Raw genomic sequence first — 16263 nt, forward strand, 5'->3', positions numbered from 1 at the left:
TTGCAAAAGTTGGGTTTTTTCATGTAGGAGTTGCTTCTGTTCACTCTAAGCACAACACCCTTATACTACAGTCAACCTGTTCTTCAGCCAGCTGAATAAATCTAAAGAGTCCCATCTGCTGGAGATACAGAGACTTGCTCTCTTACCAAATACTTAATGCTTGGTTTTAGGTGATGTTTTCACATCACAGTAGAGAAAAATCTGAACAAGATTACGATTAGCTTTTTGTTTAAAATCAAATGCTTCATTTATATTTTCTCATCATGAATCCTAATTCACATTGTATTCTATTTGCAAAGTTTTATGGTTACTGAATTTAAAATACACCATGGCTTGTTTAATATTCACTTAGTGGGATATTTCAGTAACTCATGCTTTTGTGTTATTTTCACAGTAATTACTGTGGGGATTTTATTACATATAAGGAAAATGCTATTAACTATCAGTTTTTAAATGTGATTTTTGAATGTCTTCAGTTGATATCAATGATGTAAACATTACATACATCTGCATAAATAAAACACACATCTTCATTTTATTGTTTTCCTATTTTTCTTTTTTCCTTTGGTTCTGCTTTGCCTTGGTTGTAAGTTCTGAAGGTCCAGGGTATGTTGTGGTACATTGATTGTGCTTCCTTTCTGTAGCCTGCTGGTCAGTGTACGTAGCTGTGTCGTTAGATGCTTCACCTCTTCCATACAGTGGTTATCATCATCTGCTAGATCCCTTGTTTATAGCACTGTAGTTCAGATCTATCTTGAAGCTATGTAATTGGTTTTTTTTGCATCTTACACAGTTTTGGGGAAAAAAAAAAAACCCAAACTTTTTTGCACATTGAAGTTATAATTCCTGAAATACAAGACAGAACTGGATTGTTCAGTACTAAACAATTGCGACATTTTGACATTTCAGAGAGTTTTGTTTGGCACTAGCAGGAGCAAATATTTCCTTTTCATGTTAGTGCATAGTTTTCATGTGTGTCATGGTAACACTAGAATGCTGGATTCTATGCAAAACTGACTAAATACCTGGTTTATGATTATTAGCATTTTGGGACTCAGCCTCTTTAAACTGGCAGAGCCAAAACGACCATTAAGGCCAAGAAGAAAAGAGAGGAAGAAGGTCACAGCACAGAATTTATCAGATGGAGACATAAAACTGTTAGTGAACATCATCAGAGCCTATGATATTCCAGTGAGAAAACCAGTGATGAGGTATGTTTAAAAGCTTGTTTCCAGTACAGATTCATTTTCTGGCTACTATTGTTTTGAGGACAGATGAAGCAACAAATGTTACAATTCAGCCATGTGTGCTGTTTTGATTCTCATGATAAAAACATACATATATACATGTATCTTTTTATTAATGATGATAAAGGACTGATATTTTGTAAGTTTGTAGATTATTATAACTATTTTTCAGGAGCTGTGAAATTCAAGATATGTTTTACCAGAAACTGTCAGAAAGATAAGCTACAGCTTTTGACAGCATTATAACTCTGGTAATACCAGATGAATTATCTCTTAAGCAAGCCTCTTGATAATACTCAGGGAAATTTTAATTCATAAAATCTTAATTAAAGACCAAAACCAAATATTAAAAAGTCTAGTTCTTCTAGTTCTTCACTGTGGGATACTGTACTTGCCTCCTGAGTGCAGCATGTTGATCTTCTCCTTGATGAACCATTTAAGTTAATAGACTGAGCCTAATGTGGCTCTGATTTTAAAGGTGACCTTTACACTCAGGCACATTAAGACAGTGCCTGCCCTGTGTGGTGGTGTGTCACATAGAAACACTGAACAGTCTGGTTCAGCTCCAGAAGAAAAGTATTAATGCAGTATTCTCTCTCCCCCAAAATACACCTTGCACCTAACTCAGAGGTACTTCCAAGCTGGCCAGTTACACAATCTAGCATTGTCAGCTGTTCTTTCTCTTACTGTATTAGAGGTTCTGTTGCGCGCTGTAAATGAATTGGTACCAAGAAAAGGAATTCATTGAAAGGGAAAAGAAGATGTAAAATTCAATTCATTACCAGAATTATAAAAATAATTAAAACCCCATCCAATCTTTTTGCATTGTATAATATTTTACATATAGCTGCTTTATATGTGAATAGTTGCTCTTTTATGGTCTATAATGGTTTTATCACAAAAAAAAAGTTACATGGAAGTACTATAAAAATGAATGTTTTAACATATATTTTCCTTTACTTCCCTCATGGGTTGACAAATCTGTAATATTCGTATTAATTCTTTTTTGCCATAGAGGCCTTGCCTGAATACAATGAGATCTGCACTGTTCAGGAATTCTGCAGGGATTCAACTACTTGAACTTAAAAACTTGTAGCTCAAAGAGATTGTGTGGGGTAGGCAAAAAAAGAGTCTGCAGTTGATAAACTGTTCAGAAGAGAGAGCCTTCAGGCACAAAGTACTCTTTTGCAATGAGCCTTGTAAGAAGTATACTCTCAATACCTCTTTCTGGCATTTTATTTGTGTTATTTGATCTAATAAATATCTTCCCAAGGTTAAAACTGTAACAAAAATTTTCCAGAATTCTGTATGGCTAATAAACAATATGAGGGATTCATATTTTGTGATGAATTCTCTCTCTTCCCTGGTCGTTGTTTTCTGTTTCCTTTTGTAGGAAACTTCAACAGCCATCAAAATCTTCAAGGTCCTTTAACGAGATGTTTGCAGCCTCTCCATCAGCTCAGAGCCCACCTAACAGCCCAGATTGGGCACTCAACCAGGTATGTTACAAAACTGACATTTTCTGTGAAGCTGTGAGCATTCCTCTTTTCCACACAGTAGCATTCACCCTCAGAAAGATGCCTTATTGGCAAGGTTGCCTTGCTCACTCCTTTCATTTCCAAAAAGAGAGTGAAGCTGCAAAAGGTTTAGAGAGAGTGATAAGGATGTCAGATACACAGAATGGCTCCTGCCCAGTGAAAAATGATGGGACTTTCAGCCAGAACACCCATAGCTGCAAGTAGAGGAGGAGAAATGAGGTAGAAAGGCACAAAATCACCAGTCATAGACACTGGATAAGGATTGACTATTTACTGGCACTGTTAGTACAGATGTGAGTGATGGGCAAATGAAGTTGGTAGGAGTTAGGTTCAAAACAAACCTTCAGAAGAAGGTTTTGGTTCTTCATTCACTAGTTGGTTAGTGCCCAGAGAAGTTGCTTGCATGGATTGTGGATGAAAGAGGTTTTTTTGTGCTGAAGTGGGTATTGGACAAGTATGTGGAAGAGTGATCCATTGGGAGTTACTTAATAGAGAGATCATTCCAGACTTAGGAAAGTCTTTCCATCTGAAAATGTTTGAAGTCTGGAAGAGTAATAGGAGAAAATACCCTCTATGCCTGCTCAGTTCTTAATGTTCTGTGTGTGTTGGCTGCTATTTTCACAGGCTGCACTTTCGGTCCAGTACACTCCTAGTCTAAACCAGCACAGCCATTCTGATGACTGGCACTGAAATTACAATTGCTTGCTATTTAAAACTTAATTCAGCATCCTTCTGAATGAAGATGAAAGACCTTCAGGGTTTTTACTGGTTTCCTTAGGATTTTCCTTCAAAATTACAGCTTTTTGAAATGTAAAAAAAAGTTCTGCCATATGCATTTGAATGTTAAATAAGGCATTATTAATCACATTAGGGGTTTGTTTTGTATAGATGAAGTTGCTTATCTGTCATAGGAGCCAGTTTCAGGGACAACTGAGATTGTAGCTGAGGGCTTCTTGGATTACAGATAAGAGGATACAAGTGCACTCTTTTCCATTGGTGTCTGGATCACATGTTTTGTTTCAGTTACTTTCCTTGATTAGAAAACCTGTAGCTTTTCCCCTCTCAGGAGAAAAAGCGGTTTTCCCAGTGTATATAAATAAGTCAACTGTTCAGAATACACATAAACTTTTGGAAATGCTATGTTTAAAGTATTATTTAAAGCTTCATAAATGCTTAGAAATCTAAGAAGTGCAATATTTAGGGTGTATTAAAGTTATATCTGGGCTGAACCAGCGTGATTGCCACAACATATGTTTTTCTAAATGCATGAAGTGTGTAATTTAATGTGCTCTGATGAATTTGCACAGAGGTCTGTTTCCTTTGTTTTGATATCTATTTGCAGGTTTTGGTCCGTCCTTTTGTAGAAGTTTCTTTTCAGCGAACAGTCTGCCGGACAACAACAGCAGAAGGTCCAAGCCCCTGCTGGAATGAAGAACTTGAGCTTCCATTTAGGTATGGCAGAATAAAACCAAATTATTTCTGCATAATAATAATTAATTTGAGTGTGCAAATTTATCCTCATTTTCCTGTACTGTTCAAATCACTTTTTTGATTTATTTAACCTCTTCAGAGCTCCTAATGGTGACTACAGCACCCACAGTTTGCAGTCAGTAAAAGATGAAGTCTTCATTAATGTTTTTGATGAAGTACTTCATGATGCTGTAGAGGTGAGTTCATAATTGAAGGACAGTGTACCTTAGAGAACATTGTGAGTTTTTTGAAGTTGCCAGAACAAGACTTTTCCATATAATAATTTTCCCTCCTCCTGTGTCTCTCTTTTCTCTATTTTGTCATTCCTTATGAGTTTATATCTAGGCAATACTGTGAGGTTACCAGGGGGAGTAATCTTTACAATGTTAACCTTTGTACAAATTCAGCTTTTACCACGTAAAATACTGCTTGAGTTGAACACATGTAGGTAATATGTTTTACTGATACTTAATGAAATTGGAGATCCTAAAATTGAGAGGCAGCATGAATTGTAATCTGAATTCTTATCCTTAATCAGAGTTTTTTACTTCATGCCTGATGAGTGATCCCAGTTCTTGCATTTTTTACTATCTTGTTATGCTTTTTCTCATCTTGTTTTACAAGCTCTTTGGTGAAATAATAGAAAAAAGCCCAAACCATCTATTGGTTGTTTGTATTTTTTTTTTTAATGAGACAAAAATTGCAAGTACTAGTAACAAGAAATTTTTGTAAGCTCTCAGTGTTGGCATAATTCCTTCCCCCTGTTGAATCCAGTGAAAGCTTTCTTAGCCAATTTAGGAGACACAAAAATAGCAGCACTCAACATTCTTGAAAACATAACCCAGAAAAAAATAATGCACACACTTCACTGAGAACAGAATTCCGTCCTCAAAACTGAAATGATACTTGATAAAGCAGAAGGAAGAAAGCTACGCTCTTGAAACTTGGATGTCATGCCTGAGGTTTTTTTAAAAATAATTCTAGGCTAATCATAAAAGATTTGGAAATCTGATAGGCAGCACACATGAAAACAGTTTTTCCATTTCCCAGTTTACTTAGGTTTTCATACAATTTTAACTTCAAAAAGCTTTCCTAAACACTAATAAAATATTTCATTAGAAGACCAGAGCTTCATTTCCTTTGTCTGAGAAGAGTCTTCTGGACTCCTTGTCAGAGTTTTAAGTTCTCCAATCACAGGTTATACAGAACTTAAACTCCACAGTGCAAGCACATTGTATCATGGACTGTGGTGTTCTTGTATGTTTTCAGTATCTGGTGTGCTTGAAAGGTGCAGAATAATTACTGCTGCACTAGTAATGGAACTGATAATTACAGAAAATTAATACAGAATTTTTATTAATGCCTCGATTCAGTTGTTGATTGAATTAAAGGAAATGAAGCTGTCTTACGAAGTGTTGTGTTGGGCAACTTTTTAATAGGATGATCGTGAAAGAGGAAGTGGAATCCACACTCGTATTGAGAGACACTGGCTGGGATATGTTAAGATTCCATTTACTACCATATATTTTCAAGCAAGGGTAAGTGATTTTACTTGAAGTAGAATACAGAACTGAGAATGGAAAAGGGTTGGAAATGGAATGTCAGTTTTATTTATATTCTTTGTAATTGATAATTTTTATGGAATTATTTGAAGATGTCTTTGAAACCACTGGGATTTTTTTTGACAGATTTGGTAAGTATTTCCCAGTAAGTTCAAGGTTTTGAAGGGAGAAGAGATGAAACATACTCAATAGCCTGGCTTCCTTCAGTAGCAAGGTTAAAAGCACAGATTTTTTTAGGTACTTTTCTCAGTGGCTTTTGAGGCCTCTGGTATTGCACAGCCTAGATAGATGAACTAGAAATAGAATCAATAGGTGAGGAAATTTGGCTTTTTTCACGCTTTCCATGAATCACAGGATTTTGATCTTTGCCTCTCCCAATCCCTTCTTTCGTCAATTTTTAGAACTTTTCAAGAGAAGCTTTCTTCAAGAAATAGCAACAGTTAGTCATGGGAGTAGTAATAAAACATGCACTTCTTCACAGAGGAAATACTTTTTGTTGTCCAGCCACTCATCCCGGACTTAGTTTAAGGAAGCTACTTCTTTCCATTGATACTCCTATCATACTCTAATACAGCTGTAGGACTACTTCTGCATGGCTGTTGCTTTTATGAGTAGATCCAGTCATCTGATCACAAAAGTAAGAATCTTCATGAAGTAAGAAGCTGAGACATCAATTGCATTCCTAATGACATATTCATTTGCTGTTCTCTGGCCATATGGGGCACTTTGCAGAACCTGAAGGACTTCAAGGCATACTCTGAGGCTCCCAGATTCTTTGGGTGGAGAGAGAGTCTATAGGAGCGTAATTTAACTTGAGTGCAGTGTTTAGTGATCAAAGTGGTTTTCTTGGGCTGTCTGAAAAGCGTAACCAACTGTAATTGTGAGATTTAGGAAAGCAAGGGGTACTTTTCACTGCTGAGGAACTTTGGACAGTGTATGTCTGATCAGGCTTAGTCCATTTGTTTCTGCTAGATCAATATGTTCTCTTCAACCTGGGAGGTTAATCAGCTGATTTATCTGAGGGCTGTGGTGCCTTGTAGCATGATGCTTTCACTGGTTTTAAAGAAGATGTACGTACTAAGATCTGACCTTCTTTTCATGAGTTTTTGGCCATCCTGTGCAGACAATGTCCCATAATGTGACTACCATTGCTATAGGTCAACAAACAAGAAACAACATGGTCCAGTGCTCATTTTTAGGGAATTTTCTGTGCTGAATGAATGAAATCAACCTGAGAAGTGTGTCTGCTCACAGTCCTCAGAGACTTAATGGGCAGACCTGACATTTTAACAGACTGCTTACATATTGAAGGACACAGTCACCATCCACAATCCCCCTTTAAGGATTCCCCATACTGATGTCAACCTCTGTTCTTCAGCTTCTTGGTCTTTCTGTTGTAGAACCAGAGTAGCTCCAGAATTCCTATTAGATACACTTCTGACTCTCTTTGAGGAAATGTTGGAGTTTGTGATTGCCTAAGCAGAGTGTGCTTGTATAGATATTCCCAGCAGTAGAGATTCTTTGCTTTGAACAGGATTTCATCTGGAATTTGAAAAAGCCTGATCCGCACAGTGGATGTATCAAGGTGCATCTAGCCAATAAATTTCAGTAGTAAATGAAGCATTTCATCATCCTGTTCTAATATACTGGAGCAGAAATTTTGAGTGATATATTTAGTTTTCTCCTCATCAAAACTTAATTTTGTTCTTAGATGTTTGATGAGCCATGCCAGTGAGTCATCTGTTCATTTCCCACATCCCCTGAAGATGCCCTTTCTGGTGGCAGTTGCTTTAATTGTGTCCAAATAGGGACATAATTTTTTTGGTTTTTCTTTTAAGGCTGGGTACTTCCACTATTGAAACCTACCCAAGGAAGTGTGGAGCTTGCCATCTCTTGTCTTACCCAGCCCTTCAGAAAGACTTTATTCCCTGTTTGTGGTAGCAGGGGGAGGTGCACAGGGCTGGCCAGTCTGTCAGAGCACTTCCCTGCAGAAGCTGGATAAATGGGCCCAGTTCCCGTTCCACCCAAGAAGCACCAGTAGGTTGTGCATGGAAGAGGATCCATCTCTGAGATGCTGACATCACTCATAGGCAAAGGCCTGTTGGTCTGCTGCTGCCTTGAGAAGCATAGTTGTCAACCTGTTTTTTTGCTATTTTTTGCTAAATTTTGCTATTTTTTCATTTTTCCAGATAAACAGAGCCATGTAGAGTTTGCTATTTGAAAGAAAAGTTGGCACTCTTTCTCTCTCTGTGAACTTGCGTGTATGATTTCCATTTCATTAAATATTAATGTTCATAATATTCAAGAGAGGCAGAAATCAAGTTGTGATTAATATATTTAACAATGAGGTATCATGTGTTTTCCCCACAGTTAATCAACATAAATGTCATATTCTCTCATTTAATAAAATGTTATTAAATTTTGTAAATGTTAATAAATTTTGTAACTTAACAATCAAATGAAGAAAATATGCAGACACAAGTAGCAAATTTATGTGAGAGGGAACTTTTACTTTTTTTGCTTTTAATGAGAAGTATTTCTCTATATCTGTTGTAGATTGATGGTACATTTAAGGTCAATATTCCTCCAGTCCTCCTTGGCTACAGCAAAGAGAAGAACATGGGCATGGAGAGAGGTTATGATTCTGTGCGAAATCTGAGTGAGGGCTCCTTTATAACACTGTTCATTACCATTGAGCCACAGCTCATCCCCGGAGAGTCTGTCAGAGAGAAGGTAACTAAACACTCATTCATCTGCTCTTGCTCTGTGTCTCCAGGGGTGCAGTTGGGGAGATGCATATTAATAGATCTCCTTGGTGTACCAAAGGACATGAATGCAAGTACAGAAGGACAGGCATACAAATTTGGAGTACTTCATTTCAAATTTTTTATCTCAGTTCAGTTTAATTGGATGCACCATTAAGTGAGATGTGCAATTAATGCATGAGAAATAGCTTTTCCCAGGTATCTAATTTTAGAAGAAAGCAAATTGGCATTCCTATCCGTGAGTATGTAGTTTTTCCATGTACTTGTGTAAACAATTAAGCATTCCTGTGAGTGTTTTGTAACAGTGGACAAAAAGGAGGTTGCAGGTGCAGAGAGTATTTTCTTGCTTTTGTGTTTATACTGTTCAAATGAGCATTTATTATTTGTGTCTTCATGCATGCCTCAAGATCCTGAAGATAATAATCCCTAAACAGCAGCTGCTATTTTTTTCAGTTTCAATAGTAAACCAGAATTGCCTTAAACTAAAAACAAAAAGTTGTTACAATTCTTTGCTGCAACTCTCCCGATGCAACACATACACTTACTATAGAAAGAGTATGGCATATTTTGAAAAAAAATAACTAAATAATTTGCCATACTTTCTTCCTATTCCTGACCTGCAGTTAATTTGAAATGCCTTTATAGTGTTTTAGGGTGCTAAGCATAATTTTAGTTTAATTTTATGTTACCTTTTTTGTTTCTTTACTTATCTTTCCTCTCTCTCCTGCTGTCATTCCTGAACCTCTATTAGATGAATGAAATGCTTAAGAAGGTACAATATTAATAAATCAGTTGAGATACTCCTGTTGCTCCCAGTTTAAGATTTAGCTTGGGTTTGTGCCATTCAGCAGCCTTTTGTGCTGTTTGTGTTACTTCACTGTGACATAATAATTGTTTATTTGCCAGTAATATTTGCAGTAAATTGCTACATTTAAGTTTACCATGTGCCAGAGGCTCTACTTTTCTGCTGTTAATTCTGGTTGAGGAGAATCACCACTGTGTGCCTTTTCTTCTGACTTGGAGGTCTGGCTGCAGGGCAGTGCCCAGCTGTTCCACCTCAGGCTGGTTTGAGAAGAGTAACAAATGACAAAAGTGGCTTATTTGAAACAAAAATATTTTGAAGGATGAACTTTAATTCTCAGCACCACTAGAAGTATATAAGGAATTCTAAATAGAATATTTTGACCAATCTTAATACCTTTAAAAGATGACATCTTGGATAACATCGTGAAATAATTGTCATTGTTGTATAATTAATATGTGCTTTTGAGTCCTACATTTGCTTCTGAAAAATCTGATTTAAAAATGTGCAAATTTTAGAGACCTCTGAATTATAAGGATTCATCTAAAAATCACTTGAACCTTCTCTGCAAATATTTTGGCATTGAGCAGTGTTGTTGCAGTATTATTTACATAAAATTCACTGGGATTTTATGCATAATTTCACTTGTGGTTTTAATGGAGTGCTGTGGGAATAGCACCTAGGATTAGTACCTAACCCTAATTGTTTACTTTTGACTTAATATGTGATGTTACATCCTCATGCCCCCAGTGTTATTTGGCTGTAACTTTCACTACATTTTTCAGTGCTTTAATAAAGCCAGTTTATACATATAGATCATTATGAGCATTCATAAGTAAGTGCAAATTACCTGATTTTCCATTGCCTTGACCTTCCTTTTATGTGTGTAAGCAAAACTTTATACTACAAGGCAAGTTCAAAGTGCTATTAGAAAATAATTTAACACTCTTTTTATTGTCCTCTAAATGGGGAAATATGGCCAAATATACTAAAGATTTAACTCCAAACAATAAATAAAACTGGTTTTGTATAAATTCTACTGTCTTTTGAAGTTTGATACCCAGGAAGATGAGAAACTGCTCCAGGCAGCAGAAAAATATGAAGCTGAATGTACATCAAAGTTTCCAAGCCGCCAGTGCCTAACAACTGTCATTGACCTTGATGGAAAAACAGTTTTTATTACCAGATACATCAAACCTCTGAATCCACCACAGGAGCTTCTTGATGCTGTCCCAAATAGATCTCAAACAGCAGCAGTAAGTACCTAGAAAAGATGGTGAAGTCTCTGGGATACAGATTGCAAGATGTTTGTTTGTTTGCCTGTGCACATGCACATAAGCAAATCCCAGCTTTGTGTCTCTGCTGTACAGCTACACCTTTTGCAAAGGAAAAGGTACAAATGCAAAATAAAAGTAGTAATGACTATGAATGACTATGTGTAATACACAGTAAGGTCCAACTATAATGATACTGTAAAATAGTATTTGTCTTCTCAGGGAAATAAAGTGTATTAGTGAGTATTGTCCTTTAAAAGACGAAGAATTATGCCAAACCTCAATGGCAGTAAATTGTATCAGTCTTTGATACAAGTTCTAAACTGAGGTAGCTGTTACTGTACTAGGTTACTCAGGGTTTTGTCATAGAGTAGAAACAGCAATATTCTTCACATCTGGTATAATAACACTAGAGCATTTTGAATTAAGGGAGTGACCTGCTCTGTTTTGTTTTCTTGCAGGAACTAGTGGCTCGATATGTCGCCTTGATTCCTTTTTTGCCAGACAGTGTGTCATTTGCTGGAATTTGTGATTTGTGGAGTACATCAGATGTAAGCAGTGCATTAAAAAGAAGTTCTTTATCCTCTCAAATGTGTTGAAACATCCTAGTGGCCACTGTTTTTGGAGGAGGTTGTACTAGATTAGTTCTTGAGGGCCCTTCAGACCTAAATCATTCTGTGATTCTGTTACTGTGAGGAATATTTTTCTTTGAGTCATTTATTTCAAAGAATAAGGACCAAAACTTGAAAGAAGTTGCTTATTCTGATCTGAGGCAAAAATTTTTCCTTTGATAGGTTGCAATAAGCTAAGAATACATTTGAGCTTCAAAGCATCTCCCATTTTTTCTCAGTTATAAACCAGTCCATAATGTCATAGTCATGCACAAGTGAAGGGGTGCTGACTGATGGAGATTTACAACTAGACTTAAAATGGATCATTGTCATTCCAAGGAACTACAGAAAAGACATTGCATGTAGTGTAAGCAATAATGGGATATTTAGCCTTCCCTGTCATACAAATCCTGTCATTTAGAGAACAACAGCAGACATTGCTTATCATAGTTGAAGTGTTATCATCTCAAAACTTTTCTGAAAAATGGTCTTTCTAAAAAAGACAAAGACCCTGGTTCTTGTGATAAGATCTCAGATCTCGTGGATTCTCACACCATTCACTCTTCATTTTGTATGTTGAAGCAGTGACCAATAAACAGTAAAGATCTGAGAGGACTCCTTGCTTCAGATGTGTTAAGAAACATTAACAAATACTCTAAGTTGATAACTGCCTAAAAAAACTTTTTTTTGTTTTTTTATACCTCCATTAGCAATTTCTTTATCTTCTGGCGGGAGATGAGGAAGAACACGCTGTGCTCTTGTGTAATTATTTTCTTGGTATGGGGAAGAAAGCCTGGCTTATCATTGGAAATGCCATTCCTGAGGTAAGAGGATTCCTTCATTTGGCCTAAGTATTGACTTTTATTTTGTGAAGTCTTTGGCCCCCAGCAATGGATAGTTGTTTCTTGCTGAGATGTTTTTCCAGGATATTATCTAAACATTGGTGCTGGGAACTGATTCTTTTCAGAGAAGCAAATAAAAAATTGAAAGTATATCTTAGTGCATGTCTGGGTTTTTTTCCTGGATCTCTGTTCCCATGCTTAGACTGGTAGTAGTTGTCATCATAATGAAGCACCAAGCATCTGTAACCCTTGATTTGACTTTAGCTTTTGTATAAATGGTGTATCCAGGACAAACTGATGGAGACAGTCACTGCACAGCATTGCAGTCACAAATACACAGACTCTGACAGAGTTTTTGTGGGATTTGTGTGGGATGACCAGTTCAGAGGTGATAGGAGAGGGCGAGGGGCATGCCAGGAATGTTTAGTGGTCACACAATCTGCTGATTCTCTCTCTGGCTGATGGCAGAGGTGCAGCAGCAGTAAAGATAGATTGGTTCAGGCTGGACAAGTCTCTCTCCCTCTGCCCAGTGTAGTGCAGGCAGGTGAGGTGTCTGCTTGCCTTGGGCTGCTGGGAGCCACTGTGGCAGCAGCTGGGCCAGTCCAGCTGGGCTCAGACTGGCCCAGAACTGAAACACTGAGGTTGTTTTGCTGCTTGTTCTCAGGGAAGCACTCAGCTAATACTACTGCTCATTTCAAAAAGGTGGAAACTGTTTATAATGCAAATTACTACATACATGTGGAAAGGTTTTTTTGGTAAAAATTTCTGTCTAAGCTAGTTTCTTAAGCACATTCTGAGATACTGCAGTGACAGGAACAGGTACTCAGATATACATTCCTTCCCCTCAAAATCTGATGGAGATGCTAGTCATTGATAAAGCATTTTGTTAGGAGGGGATTTATTCCAGGTATTTCAAGATACCTGGAAAATATAAGGGATGATAAGAACATAGAAGAGCAGTTTAGAGATTCCTGATAGAGAATATAAAGAGAGCTGGGAAGTTCCTTCCATGCCTGAGAGGGAGGCTGAGGGCTGAGACACAGTGTGCTGCCCAGATGGAAGTCCCTCAGCTCAGAGATTGCCCATGGTTGAGAGCTGTGGCAGTAGCCAAGCAGGACATGCTGATATTGAAGTAGCATCTGGTAAACATTCCTGTATGAGGAATTTCACATCTGTTTGTAGCTGACACAAGACAGCTTTCAGAATCTATATGTTAAGAATGGCTCAGAGCTCTGCATGTCTGACATTTCTCTGCCACGTTATTATATGTTGAAATCTAATGAACCTGTAAATTCTTCCAAGCAGTTTGCCCTAAAAAGCACTATCAACCTCAATAGCAAAAATTTAGTATTCCAGAGAATACAGAGTAGCCTGTCCTTGTAGCCAGTTTTCAAACATCTTTCTCATAATTTTTTTTTTTCCTTCCTAGGGACCAACTGCATATGTATTAACTTTGGAACAAAGTCAGTATGTAATTTGGAATCCCAGTACTGGATGTTTTTATGGGCAGTATGATACTTTCTGTCCCTTACAAAATGTGTACTGTCTGATCAGCTGTGATAATGTAAGTGTGCCCAGTCTTGTCACATGTCTATACACATAAGGGTTAATAACTTGATTAATTTTTTAACGTTTGGCATCATTTGTTCATGATTGTAAACATATTTAGGCTATCATTTATTAGAGATATTAGATCTTAAGTAGGTTTTTCAGCTACTGTAAATACTTTAAATAAGAAATATTTTTAATCAGTGTTTGGGTGGATTAAGGGATCTGTTAATGTAATTTTTGTTACTGAGTTTCACTTTCATGTTTCCCAAGTGGATGGCCTAAGATTACAACTTAGCTTAGGTGAGGAGTAGTCATTTCTCAAATATAATAGTTTTCAGGTGAAATGTGACTGAAAAATGAGAAAAAAAGTATAAAGCAGTCACCTGAGTTGCCCATGTGACACTAGGCACAGCCTGAATGAATGTGCCAGTGGGCACAACACAGAGCTGGCACCTCAGGGCACAAAAACAGTACTGATTTTCTGCCTGGCATCAAGTCCCCCCATTTTTTTTGAAAATACATAAGTAATACTAGTGCATGTTCATAATATATTATTCATTGCGTGGCTGTAAACTCCCCAAGATAGGGGGTGAGAGAGAAGGGCTTGTGAGAACTGTGCAGTTCTGGGCAGGTGAAGGAGCAGACACAGACTGGGAGCTGAGCCTGTGCTGGGAACTGTTCTGCCAGCAGCATTCCCTGCCTTGGCTGTCCCCAGACCTCCCAGGTTCTGGGGACACAAACAGGGGTATGATAACAAGGTAGAAAGATGTGTGAAAGTCTGAAAATGAGAAAGTAGAAAGCAAACTTAAAAAAAGAACCCTAGGGTTTATTTGAGTGGAAACTGGAAGTTGAGTTTATAGAAGTGTGCTCCGCAGTTTTTCAGAACACCATTCATTATGAGTTTTGTTTTGTTATTTAATCTTCTGTGTTCTATTCTAAACACAGATCCTGACTTTAGATGAGAATTTAATATTCTAAAGCCCATTTATTTTAAAAACATTTTGAGGAGTGGTAGAGTTGTTTGGTTTGGTGTTTTTAAAGCCGTACTAAACCTACGGTTAAGAAAAATGAAACTCAGTTGCTGGAAGAAGCAAATATGGACTTGAGCACTGATTCAAACTGCAGAACACAACAGCATCTTTCAAGGCACCTAATTCCAGTCTCAGTGAGAGTGAGCAGGTGTGCTGCCAGGAGAGCCACACCATCTCACACCCAACTGGGGCAGAACCAGCTGGCCTGGAAGGCTCTCCACAGAACCTCAGTTACAAAGGGTCCCACACATTCACATAGTAAGTGCTGGTGCATTTTGCAGCCTTAGAAACAGTTATTTAAAGGTTGTTTGAACAAGAATCCTACAGTGCCTGCATGCTCCAGACTAGGCACAGAAGCCAAAATGAATGTCTGTAAGGAAGATCAGTGCAAGACATGAATTCACTTGCTGACAAAATGTGCACAGAACCTGTCTTGTGTGTCTGCAGTTTCTGCCTGTATGCTGCAAGATGCACTTAAAAGAGCAGTGGTGCAGCACAGCCACAGCAGCTCTGGGCTGGGCTCTTGGAGGAATTTAATCAGAATTCAGAAAGAATTCCAGAGGGGTGGAAATGCAGTTCAGAACAGCAGAAAAAATTGCTACAGAAGGCTAACATTATATAGTATTTTATTGTTATATAAGTGCAATGTGTTCCATTGGTGTGATTAATGTGCTGAAAGCTAAACCAAATTTGCTTTCCTGTAGATTTGGTTTAATATGCAAGAATATGATTCTCCTGGGAGGATAAGTTTTGATATCAGCAAACCAAAACATTGGAAGCCTTTCTTTTCAAGAAGTTTGCCATTCCCTGGTCTACGCAGCATTCAGGTATTGATGGATCTATTGCCAACTCAAAAAGAGGGATTGAGACATCACAGACTTGTATAAGGAAGCACGTACTAAGTTGTTGGGACTTCTTCAGTTAAGTGTATTTATGGAATAGCATTGGTTTTAGAAACTATTACTCAGTTACTCCTTTAAAAAATGAAAGCAGGAATACTGCAAGAAGTTGATTTTATACAGAATTAATGCTTTTGCCCTCTAACTGTCCATGTAAGATCTCAGGGCAACAGTGAAGTAAATGGGATAAATCTTGAACACAAACATATCTAAAGTAGTAGCTCAGTATTATATAAAACAAGTCAACTTTTGTCTCAGGGCTAAGAATTTTTTCAAGCCATATGAACATCCTTAGTAAAAAGCCAGAATTTTTTGTAGTTATTAAAGGTGTAAGCAGTTGAAATTTACCTGCGGAAAAAACCCCCAGAATTACAAATATCTAGTTAATTTTTTATCTGTTATTTATGTCTCTGTTACAGAATAGATTATTTTAGCACAGTTGTAAACTCCTGTGAGCATCATCAAGGCAGAAACTCCTGAAGTTACATTGTCATATGTTTAGAAGAGATTGCATGTTTTAATATTTATTTTATTTATTGCTAGCCTGAAGAACTAACTTACGAGCATTCGGATAAGGCTGCTGCACTGGAACTACAGAGCAGGTAATGCTACCTTCAGAAAAAGTGCATCAGTGCTGATACCAGAGCATTCCTTGGTAGTCATGCCTGCGT

At 37.4% G+C, this 16263-nt stretch overlaps 1 protein-coding gene across 1 annotated transcript in view; it reads left to right on the forward strand.

Annotated features, from left to right (window-relative positions):
• The window catches only part of LOC134552743 (complement C1q tumor necrosis factor-related protein 7), a 113457-nt gene that overhangs the window by 94683 nt on the left and 2511 nt on the right, over nt 1-16263 (forward strand). Inside the window, exons 21-32 of the mRNA XM_063401637.1 lie at nt 1044-1211; nt 2641-2746; nt 4128-4237; nt 4356-4452; nt 5695-5793; nt 8374-8550; nt 10437-10640; nt 11120-11209; nt 11980-12093; nt 13541-13675; nt 15398-15520; nt 16136-16194. Coding sequence (XP_063257707.1) covers nt 1044-1211; nt 2641-2746; nt 4128-4237; nt 4356-4452; nt 5695-5793; nt 8374-8550; nt 10437-10640; nt 11120-11209; nt 11980-12093; nt 13541-13675; nt 15398-15520; nt 16136-16194 — 1482 coding nt within the window. The remainder of the gene's footprint in view (nt 1-1043; nt 1212-2640; nt 2747-4127; nt 4238-4355; nt 4453-5694; nt 5794-8373; nt 8551-10436; nt 10641-11119; nt 11210-11979; nt 12094-13540; nt 13676-15397; nt 15521-16135; nt 16195-16263) is intronic.

This window comes from Prinia subflava, chromosome 7 (assembly GCF_021018805.1).
Source record: "Prinia subflava isolate CZ2003 ecotype Zambia chromosome 7, Cam_Psub_1.2, whole genome shotgun sequence".
NCBI lineage: Eukaryota > Metazoa > Chordata > Aves > Passeriformes > Cisticolidae > Prinia > Prinia subflava.